Source organism: Mobula hypostoma, chromosome 14 (genome assembly GCF_963921235.1).
Source record: "Mobula hypostoma chromosome 14, sMobHyp1.1, whole genome shotgun sequence".
In the NCBI taxonomy this organism is placed as follows: domain Eukaryota; kingdom Metazoa; phylum Chordata; class Chondrichthyes; order Myliobatiformes; family Myliobatidae; genus Mobula; species Mobula hypostoma.
In genome coordinates, this window is record NC_086110.1 from 45,839,488 (window position 1) to 45,854,671 (window position 15,184).

The 15,184-nt window shown below is 46.0% G+C and overlaps 1 protein-coding gene across 1 annotated transcript in view; it reads left to right on the plus strand.

Moving 5' to 3' along the window:
• Positions 1-267: 267 nt before the first annotated feature.
• Positions 268-15,184, plus strand: part of LOC134356386 (cadherin-1-like) — a 49,919-nt gene continuing 35,002 nt past the window's right edge. Inside the window, exons 1-5 of the mRNA XM_063067320.1 lie at positions 268-321; positions 1,322-1,486; positions 1,889-2,067; positions 11,816-12,032; positions 14,715-14,933. Coding sequence (XP_062923390.1) covers positions 268-321; positions 1,322-1,486; positions 1,889-2,067; positions 11,816-12,032; positions 14,715-14,933 — 834 coding nt within the window. The remainder of the gene's footprint in view (positions 322-1,321; positions 1,487-1,888; positions 2,068-11,815; positions 12,033-14,714; positions 14,934-15,184) is intronic.

Sequence of the window (15,184 nt, forward strand, 5' to 3'; positions counted from 1 at the left end):
AAGTTTCAGGGAATGAGCAGAAAGTATTCAGCCCCAGTCATCGCACTGAGTGCAAGTCAATTCTTATTCATTTATTTTTCATGTTGAAATAAAATTAAATAATGAAACATAGAATTAAAGGTGTTATAATGTGAGCATTATAAAACTAAGTAATACTAATTAAGATAATGGTAATATAGCAATACTCCAGCTACTGAAAGCTGTTTGTAAAGAGAGATTGTTTCCAAGTTGCAGGGATTTACTTCCGGTCTTTTCTGCCCGGTGCACATGCGTATGACTAAACGATTTAGTAGGTCGATCTTGCCTTTCACTAAGGCCAAGGTAAGTAATCTTGGGCTTAAAAAGGTTGGCGATCACTACTCTACCTGTTCCGAGCAGACTATGGATGCACATCTCCATGGACTTTGTCACAGGTCTTCCACCTTCCAAGGGGAAAACCATCATCATGGTAATTGTTGATCGGTTTTTCCAAGGCCTAGAAATTTATTGCCTTGGACAAGCTACCATCTGTGGTGGAGACAGCCAAAATTGTCCTGGACCAGGTCTTCAGGATCCATGGATTCCCAGTGGACATTGTTACGGATTGTGGTCCACAATTCACATCAATTTTTTGAAGGGCACTCTGCAAGCTGATTGGGGTAACAGCGTGTCTTTCCTCTGGGTTTCACCCGTAGGCCAAAGGCCAGACGGAACGGCCAAACAAGATGCCAGGCCTCAGAAAGACCTGACGAGTGGTGCAACCATTTCATGTGGGCAGAGGTTGGTGACAACACCTCACAGCATTCAGTGCACAGGTTGTCACTGTTCAGTACACAGGACGTCACCATTCAAGTACTGTACACAGGACATCACCGTTCAAGTACAGTACACGGGACGTCACCACTGTGCACAAGACAGTGCCTGCCCCTCTGGTGCTCACGGGATTCATTCCAGTGTCCCTAACTCATCATGGTCCCAATCGTTAATTCCCTATCTTGCTCCTAATTTCCTTTGATTGTGCCACAATTCTGACTGTTAATTTCCCATTTGCTTCCAATTCTCCCTGATGATGACACACCTGGCAGCATAAGAACCACATTGTTACAACCACTAGTCACCAGATTGTTGGTTTTGCATGTGTGGTAATTAATGTTTCCCGGCTGCTTAAAACCATGTGTTCTAAGTTCTGCTCCAGTGTCAGGTTTTACCTATGAAACCCCGTCTCTCTGTGTCAAGGTCCCTCCTGTTTGCTGTCCAACATTCACGTCTGTGTAAGCATCCTAACTCAATCTCCGTGCCTGTGTCCTGCACTTGGGTTTGCTTCATTCGCTCATTGCAACAGGACGATCTGGCCACAGTGGACCCAGTGGACCTGAGTTCCCTGCAACAAGCCGTCGTCAGCCAGGGCTCCCTACTGGGTCTGCATGATCGACTTCTCCGGGATGTCATGGAGAACTTCCGTTCACTGTCTCCTAATGTTACGAAGATCGGTGACCAGGTGGACTGTGTATCCATTCATTTTACCCCATCCACTCCTGGAACTCTGTCTAACCAGCCCAGACAGCCTATAGCGGCAACCCCCTATGTGTCAGCAACTCCCCCGCCAAGAGAGCCACACGTACCTGAACCAGAACACTATGCTGGGGATTTGGGGAAGTGCCGGGCTTTCCTTCTGCAATGCTGCTTGTTATTCGACTAGCAGTCATCCATGTACTCCATGGATAAGTCGAAGATAGCTTATATCATGGGGTTGTTGCGGGGAACTGCCTTAGCGTGGGCTACAGCTGTCTGGGATAATCTACCGGATATCTGCTCTTCTTTCCCCACCTTTATTGTGGAAATGAGAAAGATCTTTGACCACCACGTCTGTGGTGAAGATGTCGCTAAGCATTTACTCACTCTCCGTCAGGGCTCACGCCGTGTAGCTGAATATTCCGTGGAGTTCCGGACGTTAGCAGCCGGATCGGGATGGAATGACGAGGCACTCCAAGGTGTATTTCGGAATGGTCTCAGCGACATGGTGAAAGATGAGTTAGCGGCAAGCGATGACACAGACAGCCTGGATTCCTTGATCTCCCTAGCCACCAGGTTGGACAATCGTCTTTGAGAATGCCATAGGGAAAGAACTGGTCATCCACCACCTTTGGCCACTCCACGACACTCATTACCGTCTCTCACCAGCACAAGCCTTTCTTCTCCTCCTGCTCCTGTTGTCTCTATTGCGCCAGTCTGGCCACTTCCATGCTACCCGTCCCCTTCAGCCCAAAGGGGAGGCTCACCAGTAGAAAGGGGGACCCTGGTGAGCCAGACAACATTCCCTTCTGTCCCTTGAACCCGGATGCAGATCCCAGCTACTTTACGTTACAACCAACAGTCCTTGCCTCTGTCAGTTCTAGTAGACTCCGGTGCTGAAGGAAATCTTTTGGATGAAGACATAGCTTCCCGGGCCAGAATTCCTTGGGAGCCCTTGTGTACCCCTTTGGAAGCCCAGACACTGGACAGTAGACTGCTGGTCTGAGTCACACACTGCACACCACCCCTGTCTCTTATTCTCTCCGGGAACCATCGGGAGCAGGTATGATTTAACTTAATTTCCTCTCCTCAAGCTCCTATAGTCCTTGGGTACCCCTAGTTAAGCTGCCATAATCCCCACATTGACTGGTCCATCGGGAAGATAGCCAGCTGGAGTCCGTTCTGTCATTCCACTTGTCTACAATCGATCCTGTCCCCTATGAAAGTCACCGCGATCTTGTCTGTCTCTGAAACCCCTCACTTATCCAAGGTTCCAGCAGAGTACCACGATCTGGGAGAAGTGTTTAGTAAACAACGGGCTCTTTCCCTGCCTCCACACTGCCCTTATGATTGCGCAATTGACCTTCTCCCTGGAGCTCCTCTACCCACCAGTCAGCTGTATAACCTGTCCTGGCCAGAAAGGGAAGCAATGGAGGCTTACCTAAATGACTCTGTCACGGCGGGCATTATCCAACCTTCATCCTCCCCTGTAGGTGCAGGTTTCTTCTTTGTGGGGAAGAAAGATGGTTCACTGCGCCCCTGCATTGACTGCCAGGGCCTGAATAGCATAATCATAAAGAATAAGTATCCACTGTCCCTGATCAACTATGCTTTCGAACCACTTCACAGAGCCACCATCTTCTCCAAATTGGACCTATGAAGTGCCTACCATCTGGTCAGGATAAGGGAGGAAGATGAGTGGAAAACAGCTTTTAACACCGCTCTTGGTCACTTTAAATACCTGGTCATGCCATTCGTTCTCACTAATGCCCCCGCTGTCTTCCAAGCCCTGATAAACAATGTCCTTAGGGACTTGATTAACCGTTCCACTTTTGTTTATTTGGACGTGTGATAGGGTCCTGAATTACCCCTATGAACTGTGCTTTTGGAAAGAGAGAGAGAGAGAGGTGTCCAACACAGACACCTTGTTAAAAGAGAGAGAGAGAGGTGAAGACTGCTTTGGGATGGTGCTGTGGTTTTCCTGCCGTATGGTTATACTTTCTACTAGGATACTGGCAGCTTCCAAGTTCTTACAGAGAGAGAAGGGAGGAGCTGCTTGATGGACAGCTGGTGTTCAGCATGCTGAGATACATAGAAGGTCAGTTGTTAGACCTACAGACACATGATTTTGGACACTGAATGAGCTTTGTTGTGCTCACAGAAAAGGGGGGTTTTGGAGGATCAATTAGGCGGATCGATTAGTGGCTCTCGCAGTGTGAAAAGGGTGTGACCGGTGGGGAGTTATTCATGTGTGCAACCTTTGCCTGGGTTGATAATTCCACCACAGAAGAATGGTCCCCTTTGTTGTGGTCACAGTCGATGACTTCTAAAGGATTTTGGAGGATAACAGGAAGAACAATGGCGTCAGCTCACCCGAAGACTCAAATCTCTTCTTCTATCTCTCTCCATCACTACTCAACTCAATACCACAAACTGAACTGAACTTTACTCATCTTTGTAAGACTATCTATTTACCCCTAGACTTGAAAAAGCTTGGTTTTCATATATTTCCACATTTACTTATATATATAATCATTGCTAACCTGTTTGATATATCTGCATTTATATTATTGTATTGTGTAGTTACTAATAAATACCATTAGTTAATAGCAATACTGGACTCCAAAGTGTTTTCCATTTCTGCTGGTTCTTTAACCCGTCATGGGGTACATGACAAAATTGGGGGCTCGTCCGGGACATGAACAAATTGGTTGGGGGGCTTATTTGAATTGATTGAGGAAAATCCCTTTTGATTTGGTTGTGTGGAAAAACAGCAGAACTGGATGTTAGGAAATTTCTGGCATTACCAAATCCTGTGGTTTTGAAGAGAGCTAAAAAGGATGAGTTGCGGAAAATTGTTGAGGAACTGGAACTTAAGACAGTAAAGAAGGGTATGACTAAGGTAGAAATTCAAAGAAAAGTAGTTGAATTTTATATTTCAATGAAGCAATTTACGGAGAATGTGTTAAAAATGGTTGCTGAAGGTAAAGTACTTACTGAGGCTGAGCTTCAGCTTCAGTTGGAAAAATTAAAAATGGAGCATGAGTTGCAATTAAAACAGCTCGAAGCTGGAGAGGCAGACAATCAGAGAGAAGAGGGGAAAAGACAGAAAGAGTTTGAGAGGGAGTTGGTGCGGCAGGACTTCCAGTGCCAAGCCGTAGTAGGGAGCCGGTTGTACCGTTTAATATTAGCCAAGAAATCAAGTTGGTACCTCCATTTGATGAAACAGAAGTCAACAGTTATTTCCTACATTTTGAAAAAGTGGCCATAAATCAGAACTGGCCGAGAGATCAGTGGGCTGTTCTGTAACGAAGTGTGATTAAGGGGAAGGCCCAACGAGCGTATTCGGCGTTGTCTGTTGCAGATGCAAATGATTATGATGTAGTGAAAGGTGCTGTACTTAAAGTTTATGAGTTGGTCCCGGAGGCATACAGGCAAAGGTTCCGAAATTTGAGGAAGCCTTGGGACCACACGTATTTAGAGTTTGCCTGTGAGATGCAGATGTACTTTGATCGCTGGTGTACCTCGAAAGGGGCAAGTGAGGATATTGACAACCTGAAAGAGTTGATATTGATTGAACCGTTTAAAGGCTGCGTCCCTGATGGTATAAGGATGTACTTGGATGAGAGAGAGGCAGCGACACTGTCAGAGTCTGCTAGATTAGCAGACAACTATGCCTTAACTCATAAGGTTAGGTTTTTTCTGAATAGGATTTACCAAAAGAGTGGTAGAGATAATCCACCGGCTAAACCAGAAAGTAAGCCGGGGACTAGTGACAAAAGTAAGAAGGAAGGAAAGCAGTCGGGGGGAAAATTTCCCAGTTTAAAGTGATACTTTTGTGGGAAACCTGGTCATGTGGCGTCCAATTGTTTTGCCATGAAAAGGGAAACAGGAAAAGAGAAAGAGAAAACCCCAAATGCCTGCGTTCAGATGGTTAAAACACTGCTGAGGAAGGAAGGGTCTGACCGTGTTCAAGAGGGACTCAAGAGATTTATTTCAAATGGGTTTGTGTCTGTGAAGGAGGGGTCAACCCCAGTTCCAATGAGAATCTGGAGAGATACTGGAGCTTTTCAGTCACTAATATTAAAGAGTGTTTTGGAATTTGGTGCTGAGACGGAGATTGGTGAAGTAAATATTACCAAAGGCATTGGAAAGGGAACTGAGGCCATGCCTTTGCATAAGATAGTTTTGAAATGCGATTTGGTATCCAGACCAGTCACAATAGTACCCCACCTGCGTAGTAACCAGAAGCATGTCGAGAAAGTCTGCTGATGCAAACGTTGATTTATCCGAGACTTTCCTACCGTCCCTATATCAACAGAACTTAGAGGGTAGTAAGACTGAGGAGAGTAAGGAGGATGAGAAAGACTTGTCCTTGTCAAGGAAGGAATTTATAGAGGAACAAAATAAAGATTCTGAAATTGTGGCTTTAAAAGAGACAGCTCTCTCTAAGGATGAAATTCAGAAAGAGACAGCGGGATATTACCTTAAAGATGGGGTGTTGATGAGGAAGTGGAGACCAGCCACTGTGCCTGCAAGTGAGGATTGGGATATTGTGCATCAGGTAGTGGTTCCAAAGGTCTACAGGGCTGAAATTTTAAACCTGGCCCACAAGATGCCTTTAGGGGACATTTTGGAGTAAAGAAGACATTGCACAGGATTATGAGGGAATTTTATTGGCCTAACGTGAGGAAAGATATTGTCAATTACTGCAGAGGGTGTCATACATGCCAGGTGGTGGGAAAACCTAACCAGGCCATCCCAAAAGCACCCACTTCGGCTGATACCTACTTTTGGTGAACCATTTTCCAGGGTCATAGTGGATTGTGTAGGCCCGTTGACAAAGAAAGCAGCTGGTCATCAGTACTTGTTAACAATTATATGTGCTGCATCTAGGTTCCCTGAAGCTGTGCCTCTCAGAAACATTCAGACCAAGACTGTGGTAAAGGCACTCAGCAAGTTTTTTGCACTAGTAGGTTTACCTAAAGAAATTCAATCTGACCAGGGTAGTAACTTTACTTCAAGAACATTACAGCAAATAACTTCTGAGCTGGGGGCTAAACAAATTGTGTCATCTGCCTACCACCCAGAGTCTCAAGGGGCTTTGGAGCAGTTTTATTCCACTTTAAAGACCATGATTAAAACCTACTGTTATGAGAATGACAGGGACTGGGATGAAGGGATACACTTACTAATTTTTGCTGTGAGAGACACCATTCAAGAGTCCCTGGGGTTCAGCCCGTTTGTGCTCATTTTCTGCCATAAGCCCAAAGGACCTCTGACCTTGCTCAGGGAGCAATGGTCTAACCCAAAAGTGTGTGTCAGCGTGTTAGATTGTGTTTTAATATTTCGCGAAAGACTTAACAAACCTTGTGACCTTGCCAAGAAGAATTTGCAAAACTCCCAAATTAAAATGAAACATTGGTTTGATAAGAGAGTGAGGGAGCAGGTGTTTGAGGTTGGAGATAAGGTGCTGGTGCTGTTTCCCCTTGTGACCAACCCTCTCCAAGCACAATTCCATGGACCATACCACATAATTAAGAAAATTGATTCTTTGAATTATGTTATCAAAACTCCTGACAGAAGGAAGGAGACCCAACTGGTACATGTAAATATGCTGAAGCCTTATTATGACTCTGAGACAGTACTAATAACTACTGTTATGAAAACAAATGGGGCTGAGGAAGTTGATAATGAAGTGCAAGATCATTTTAACAAACTGAATATTGTATCAACAAGACTTGAGAATTCCACTATTTTGAAAGACCTTACTGATAAAGTCTGACATCTAGAGCCTACACAGAGAGAACAATTGCAAGAACTAGTTAGCAAGCATAAAGATTTATTTCCTGACATTCCAAGATGGTGCACAGGTGCAGTGCATGACATCATTATAAATTCAGCCCAGTCCATTAAACAGCATTGTTACAGAATGAACTTTGAGAAAAGCAAAGGAGTTGAAAAAGAAATTGGCTACATGCTAGCAACTGGTATCATTAGGCAATCTACCTCAGACTGGGCGTCGCCCTGCATTCCTGTGCCTAAACCGGATGGTAGCATGAGATTCTGTACTGACTACAGGAAAATCAATGCAGTAACCAAGACAGATGCTTATCCTATCCTGAGAGTGGATGACTGTATTGATAAAGTGGGAAAGGCTAACAAAAATCGATTTGCTGAAAGGATATTGGTGTGTTCCCTTGACGGAAAGGACCAGAGAAATCTCAGCATTTGTCACACCTTCAGGGCTGTATGAATATAATGTTTTACCCTTTGGGATAAAAAATGCTCCAGGGACATTTCAAAGAATGATCAATTCTGTGATTAGAGGATTAGAAAACACAGGGGCTTATATCGATGATTTTAGTAGTCTGGAATGACAAATGGGAAGAGCATACTGCAGCAGTAGAAAGACTGTTTGACAGGCTGTCCAAGGCTAATCTTACTGTGAACCTCGCTAAAAGTGAGTTTGTCCATGCCACAGTTACATATCTGGGCTATGTAGTAGGCCAGGGCCAACTAGTTCTTACACGGGCCAAGGTTCAAGCTATTGCTGAGGTTCCTGTTCCAATGGGTAAAAAAGCTTTGAGAAGGTTCTTAGGAATGGTTGGGTATTATCGTAAGTTTTGTAAGAACTTCACAGACATCGCTCTCCCCCTAACGAAACTCCTAGGGAAGAGTGAAAGATTTGTATGGAATGGCCTTTGCCAGGAGGGATTTGAACGTCTGAAAACCATCCTGTGTTATCATCCTGTGCTCAAAGCACCTGATTTTTCAAAACCATTCTCCATAGCTACAGATGCTAGTGACAAAGCTGCTGGGGCAGTACTGTTACAGAAGGGTGTGGATGACATTGAACACCCAGTAGCTTATTTCTCAAAGAAATTTAATGTGAATCAGAAAAATTATTCCACTGTTGAAAAGGAATTACTAGCACTTATTCTGGCTTTACAACACTTTGAAGTCTATGTTTGTCCTGCCCAGAGACCACTTGTGGTTTACACGGATCACAATCCGTTGGTGTTTCTAACTAAGATGAAGGATAAGAATAGAAGGTTATTAAATTGCAGTCTGATATTGCAAGAATATGACTTAAAAATCAAACATGTGAAAGGTACTGACAATATTATAGCTGATTGTTTATCCAGATGTTAAGTTACAAATTGTACACGTTTTTGCTCTGACATCTGATGATTATACATGTATTGTTTCCAAATCTGTAATTTCCAGTTAATCTAAAATTTTGCCTGCGTCAAAATTTTTTCTAAAAGGAAGGGCGGGTGACGGGGTCCTGAATTACCCCTACGAACTGAGCTTTTGGAAAGAGAGAGAGAGAGAGAGGTGTCCAACACAGACACCTTGTTAAAGGACAGAGAAAGAAAGAGAGAGAGAGGCAAAGACTGCTTTGAGATGGTGCTATGGTTTTCCCGCAGCATGGTTATACTTTCTACAAGGACATTGGCAGCTTTCAAATTCTTACAGAGAGAAAGGGAAGGAGCTGCTTGATGGACAACTAGTGTTCAGCACGATGAGATAAATAGAAGGTCAGCTGTTTGACCTGGAGACACATGATTTTGAACACTGAATGAGCTTTGTTGTGCCCACAGAAAAGGGGGGTTATGGAGGATCGATCAGGCGGATTGATCAATGGCTCTCACAATGTGAAAAGGCTGTGACCGGTGGGGAGTTATTCATGTGTGCAACCCTTGACTGGGTTAATAATTCCACCACAGAAGAACGGTCCCCTTTGTTCTGGTCACAATCGGTGACTTCTAAAGGATTTCGGAGGACAACGGGAAGATCGATGGCGTCAGCTCACTTGAAGACTCAAAGCTCTCCCTCTCGCTCTCTCCATCACTACTCAACTCAATAACACAAACTGAACTGAACTTTACTCATCTTCGTAAGACTATCTATTTACCCTAGACTTGAAGAAGCTTGGTTTTCATATATTTCCACACTTACTTATATATATAATCATTGCTAACCTGTTTGATATATCTGCATTTATATTACTGTATTGCGTAGTTACTAATAAATACCGTTAGTTAATAGCAATACTGGACTCCAAAGTGTTTTCTATTTCTGCTGGTTCTTTAACCCATCACGGGGTATGTGGCAGACGACATCTTAATCTTCTCCCGCAGTCTTCAGGAAAGCATCCACCATGTCTGTCAGGTTCTGCAGAGGCTTTGGGAGAACAAACTATTAGTTAAGGCTGAGATGTGCGAGTTTCATGTCCCCTCTGTCAGTTTCTTAGGGTACATCATCATGATTGGTGACTGAGGGCGGATCCCGAAAAGATCTGGGTGGTGTCGGAGTGGCCAAAACTCACAACACTCAAGCAACTCCAGTGATTTCTGGGGTTTGCAAAATTCTACCGTCACTTCATCAGGGATTACAGCTGAGTGGCAGCGCCCCTTACTCGACTCACCTCACCTACAACTCAGACTTCTCAGCTGAAGAGGCGTTTCACCTCTGCTCCCATCCTGGTCCAACCGGACCCCTCTCGCCAATTCATTGTAGAAGTCGACGCCTCCGACTCTGGGGTGGGAGCGATCCTCTCCCAACATTCTGGCCCTGACAAAAAACTCCATCCCAGAGCCTTCTTTTCTCGCCGGCTGTCCCCTGCTGAACAGACCTATCACATAGGGAACCGAGAGTTACTGGCCGTCAAACTCGCTTTGGAGGAGTGGAGGCACTGGCTGGAGGGAGCAGAACATCCATTTATCCTCTGGACAGATCACAAGAACCTCGCATACATCCAAACCGCAAAACACCTGAATTCCTGCCAAGCCCGTTGGGCATTATTTTTTGGCTGTTTCAGATTCATCCTCACCTGTCGTCCGGGGTCCAAGAACGTGAAGCCAGCTGCTCTCTCTTGTCAATACGTCTCCGAGGAAGGCCTTCCCAACTCCGAGACCATCCTTCCACCATCCTGTGTGGTGGCTGCCCTCACCTGGGAGATCGAATCCATAGTCAAAGAGGCCCAATGGACCCAACCTGACCCAGGCAGTGGACCCCCCATCACCTCTTCGTGCCTGACTCTGTTCGGTCTCAGGTCCTCCAGTGGGGGGCATACTTCCCGGTTCATCTGCCATCCCAGAATTGATTGAACTCTGTCCCTTCTGAAGAGACATTTCTAGTGGCCCTCCATGGACAGTGACACCTGTTCCTTCGTCTCTGCCTGTTCTGTTTGTGCCCATGGAAAAGCCTCCCACCGACCACCTGCTGGGTTGCTTCGTCCCCTACCTGTCCCTGGCCACCCTTGGTCCCACATTGCTCTGGATTTCGTTACTGGACTACCCTCTTCACATGGGAACACTGCTGTACTCACCATTGTGGACCATTTCTCCAAAGCTGTGCACTTCGTAGCCCCTCCCAAACTCCCTACAGCCTGTGAAACAGCCGACCTCCTTATAGAAACATAGAAATCTACAGCACATTACAGGCCATTCGGCCCCAAAGTTGTGCCGATCAAGTAACTACTCGAGAAACTGCCTAGAATTTCCCTACCACATAGCCCTCTATTTTTCTAAGCTCCATGTACCTATCTAAGAGTCTCTTAAAAATCCCTACTGTATCCATCTCTACCACCTTTGTTGTCAGTGCATTCCACATACCCACCACTCTCTATGTGGAAAACTTAACTCTGACATCCCCCTTGTACCTACTTTGAAGCACCTTAAAACTATGCCCCCTCATGTTAGCCATTTCAGCCCAGGGAAAAAGCCTCTGGCTATCCATACGATCAATGAAGCCTACAGGACACAGGTTTAAGGTAAGGTGGTGGGGAGTGGGGGGAGTCATTAAAGGAGTCCTTGTATCACACAGAGTGTTCAAAGTACATTTATTAGCAAAGTATGTATACATTATGCAACCTTGAGATTTAAGACCATTAGAAATAGGAGCAGGACTAGACTAAAGCTACAGGCAGCAACAAAGGAATAAACCCAAAAGAGCCCTAATTCCCCCCTGACATTATTTCTGACTGTGACCCCCAGTTCATCTCTCAAGTCTGGAGATCCTTTTGTCATGCCCTTAGAGCCTCAGTAAACCTGTCTTCTAGCTTCCATCCGCAGACTAATGGTCAAACAGAATGAGCAAACCAGGATTTGGAAGCAGCACTGCGCTGCATAAGCGCCAACAACCCGTCATCCTGGAGCACCCATCTCATTTGGGTCGAGTACGCCCACAGCTCCCTGATCAGCACCGCCACCGGAATGTCTCCCTTCGAATGCTCCCTTGGTTACCAACCCCCTCTGTTTCTTGCCCATGAAGACGACATTGCTGTGCCTTCTGTTCAGGCCCATCTCTGCCGTAGCCGCAAGATCTGGAAGGATGCTCGCGCGGCCCTGCTCCGCTCAGCTGACCGCAACCGGAGGATTGCCGAACACCATCGAATTCCTGCACCAAATTATTGGCCTGGGCAGAAGGTTTGGCTCTTGTCAAAAGATATCCCCCTCAAGAATGAACCCAAGAAACTCGCCCCTTGCTATCTGGGACCATTTGAGATTGAGAGTGTCATCAACCCCTCGGTGGTCAGCCTCAAACTGCCTGGATCGATACACATTCACCCCACATTCTATGTCTCCTAATTGAAACCTGTATCTGTCAGCCCTTACTTGACCACAATCTTGCTTGTGCCTTGCCCACACTGCTGGGAACTGCTGACAAAGTAAGCCATTGACATCATCCTGGCTCCAGTCTCTGGTGATCGGGGCAGCTGCGCCTACGCTGGCTATGTTGTAAACTCTGGCTGTACGTGTTTGCTGCCCCTGGCTTCTCCATATTATTTCTCCCTTTCCTGAATCTATGATGACCCCTGCTTTCCTTGGGATGTCTAGTCCAAGGATAATACCCTCATTATTTGACCAGACCCAGAAATACACTAGAAGCTGCACCCTGATTTCAAATATGTGCGACTTGCTTCTTTCTGCTTTCGCCGTTTTTCTGAATGCACCCGTAATATAAATAGCCTGTCTGATTGTTGACAAGGTTAGGTCAGTTATTGATACTGATGCCCCCGGGTCAACTAACATATTGCACTGCCAGCCCCCTAACAGTGTTGTTGTGTACATCCGTGGATCATCAGTGCTGGCAGTGAAGGCCCCTGCCACATCATTTCTGACCAAGAAGCCATCTCTTCCAACTGGGGGATCTGATCAACAGTCAGACTGGGCTCTGATGGGGTGGGAGATTGTGTGTCTGCTGTGCCTTTCACCTGTCTTTCTTTCCAATTTTTTTTTTGGACACTGCCTCCAACCATGTCTCAATAGGCCAGAACTGGAGCATATCAATTCCTTCACCCTCCCATGTCTACTCCAGCAGTTCCTTGCTACTTGCCCCAGCAGCCGGCACACAAAGCAAACCCTCTGTGACATCACAGCAGCCACATACTCTACAGCCACTTTACCATTTCTCTGGTACTTCCTTTGGTCTATCTTACTGGGCCCTGAAACTATTGCAGAGTCGGTCATCCCCACTGCTACCTCTAAATCTAAAACTTCTTGGGGGGGGGCGGTGTGGCTGAGCTCAGACATTCCTTCATCATTTTCAGGAAGACTGGGCTGTCCTTCCCCGGAAATTTCTTTAGCCCAGACATCCTACCTCTCCCAGAAGTTCCGGGAGTCTCCCGCATATCGATAGTGGCTCCCTGATGCCCGGAAATTATATGCAATATCCCGGAAATAGATTTTTTTGAGTGGGAGAGGGAGAGGGAGAGCGAGCATCCTGATTGGTCTCTCTTTGTGCTGAAGTGGTTCCCAACCACCGAGCCACGAGAAAACAATATGATTTGGCGATACGAGTCAGCGGCACCTTTCCTCATTCCCTGTCTCCCACTGTTGAACTTGAACGCACGCGAGGTCATTACCCGCGTCATCCATGTCAGCGCGGGTAAAAGATCAACTCCTCGAGCTTGCAAATGACAGTAGGCTGAAAAGTTTGTTTGACATAACATCTCTGTCGGCATTCTGGATCAAAGTCAAGGCTAACTATCCTGAGATAGCCACGAAAGCTCTGAAAACACTGCTTCCATTTCCAACATCATATCGCTGCGAAGCGGAGTTTTCTGCAATGAATGCAACGAAAACTAAATTGCGGAATAGACTGGACATAAGGAACCCCCTTCGAGTATCGCTGTCTCCCATCACCCCTCGATGGGACCGTGTTGTTGCAGGAAAACAAGCCCAGGGCTCGCACTGATTCAGCGATATTTGTGTGTTGCAATGATTTTATATGTTCATACGAGGGAAATATGCGCTGTGTGCTTAATATCCAAACGTTACTTAAAATATTATGATGCTATTGACTTATCATCTATATTCCGGTCGTGATTAATACCCTCCCCCCGCCACCCCGGTCGGCCGGTCCGCAAGAATGTTGTCAATATTAAACTGGCCTGCAGTGCAAAAAATGTTGGGGCCTCTGCTGAGTAGACCTATCAGTTTTCTGTGGGCGGGCTTTGCAGTCGACCTCAAAAATAATGACAGTGTTCGCTGCACTGTTTGCAACACTGATTTTTCTATTGTCCATGGTGGATTAAAATGTAAAAGACATGTTGAGGTGAGTTTAACAGGTGTTATTCGTTCATTAGCATAGCTAACGTTATTTAAACTAGCTGGCTAGCTGCTAAGGAGCTAAGCTATTGATGTCCTACGTGATGAGGCCAAACTCCCTGTAGACTTGCTTAAAGTTGTAATAGAATAAATATGATAATATAATAAGTACATATTTTAATGTCACATTTTCTGCATATACCCAACTTGGTTTACAGATTAGACAAAATCACTAAACAAAGTATTACATACACCCTTGGAGGTCGACGGGGGGGGGGGCGGGGGTGCTACTTCCCTGAAATGGTGGTGATACCTCCCTGCTGCGTTCACTAGCAATTTTTGTGTGTGTTACGGGGAGAAGGCCGGGGAGGGGGTCTGAGGAGGTGAAAAAAGGATCAGCCATGATTGAATGGCGAAGTAGACTCAATGATCTAAATGGCCTAATTCTGCCCCTATGTCGTATGGCCATTCCGTGGTTGGAGAGAGATCCCTGTTATCCAGATTTCTTCCTTTGAAGCGGACCGTTTGCGTCAGTGTTAGGAAAACTGTAGGTGGGGGCTTTACTGGAGAAGGCGGCACTGGCAGTTGGCCAGTCTGTCTAAAATTGGCAGCAAACATCCGGACAGCAGCCTGTGACCGGCGAATGGGAGTGTTTCTGGACAGAGAGAAACGCCTCCTAAGCTTGAAAAATTACCGAACGTTCATCAGCGGTTAAAGTCTGAGATTAGCAGCAGCGGGGAGAGGACACAGCGCTGCGAAAGCGGAGAGAGACGCGCAAATAAAATAGAGATCGGGCAGAACACGAGTCCGTGGACAGTCACTTTGGCTCCGATGAGTAGTTTCACCTTCTCCTGCCTGGGAATCCTCGCCTTCCTGCTGCAGGTGAGCCGCAGTCCCCAACACTGATCGTCTCCAACTCATCTGAGATGCTGCCGTGAGCTCTTTCATGTGTGATTGTTTTTCGCTCGGATCGCCAGGTGTGGGTGGGTCACTCTTGCCCCAACACCGGTTTCTGGTTTCCCGTCACAATATATTCGCCCATCTTTTTAATCCAATTAAAACCGAGATTTTCGAGTGGGGGCTAATCCAGGCGGATTAGACAGACCTCGGGGATCGGCGGTGCAGGCGGCGAG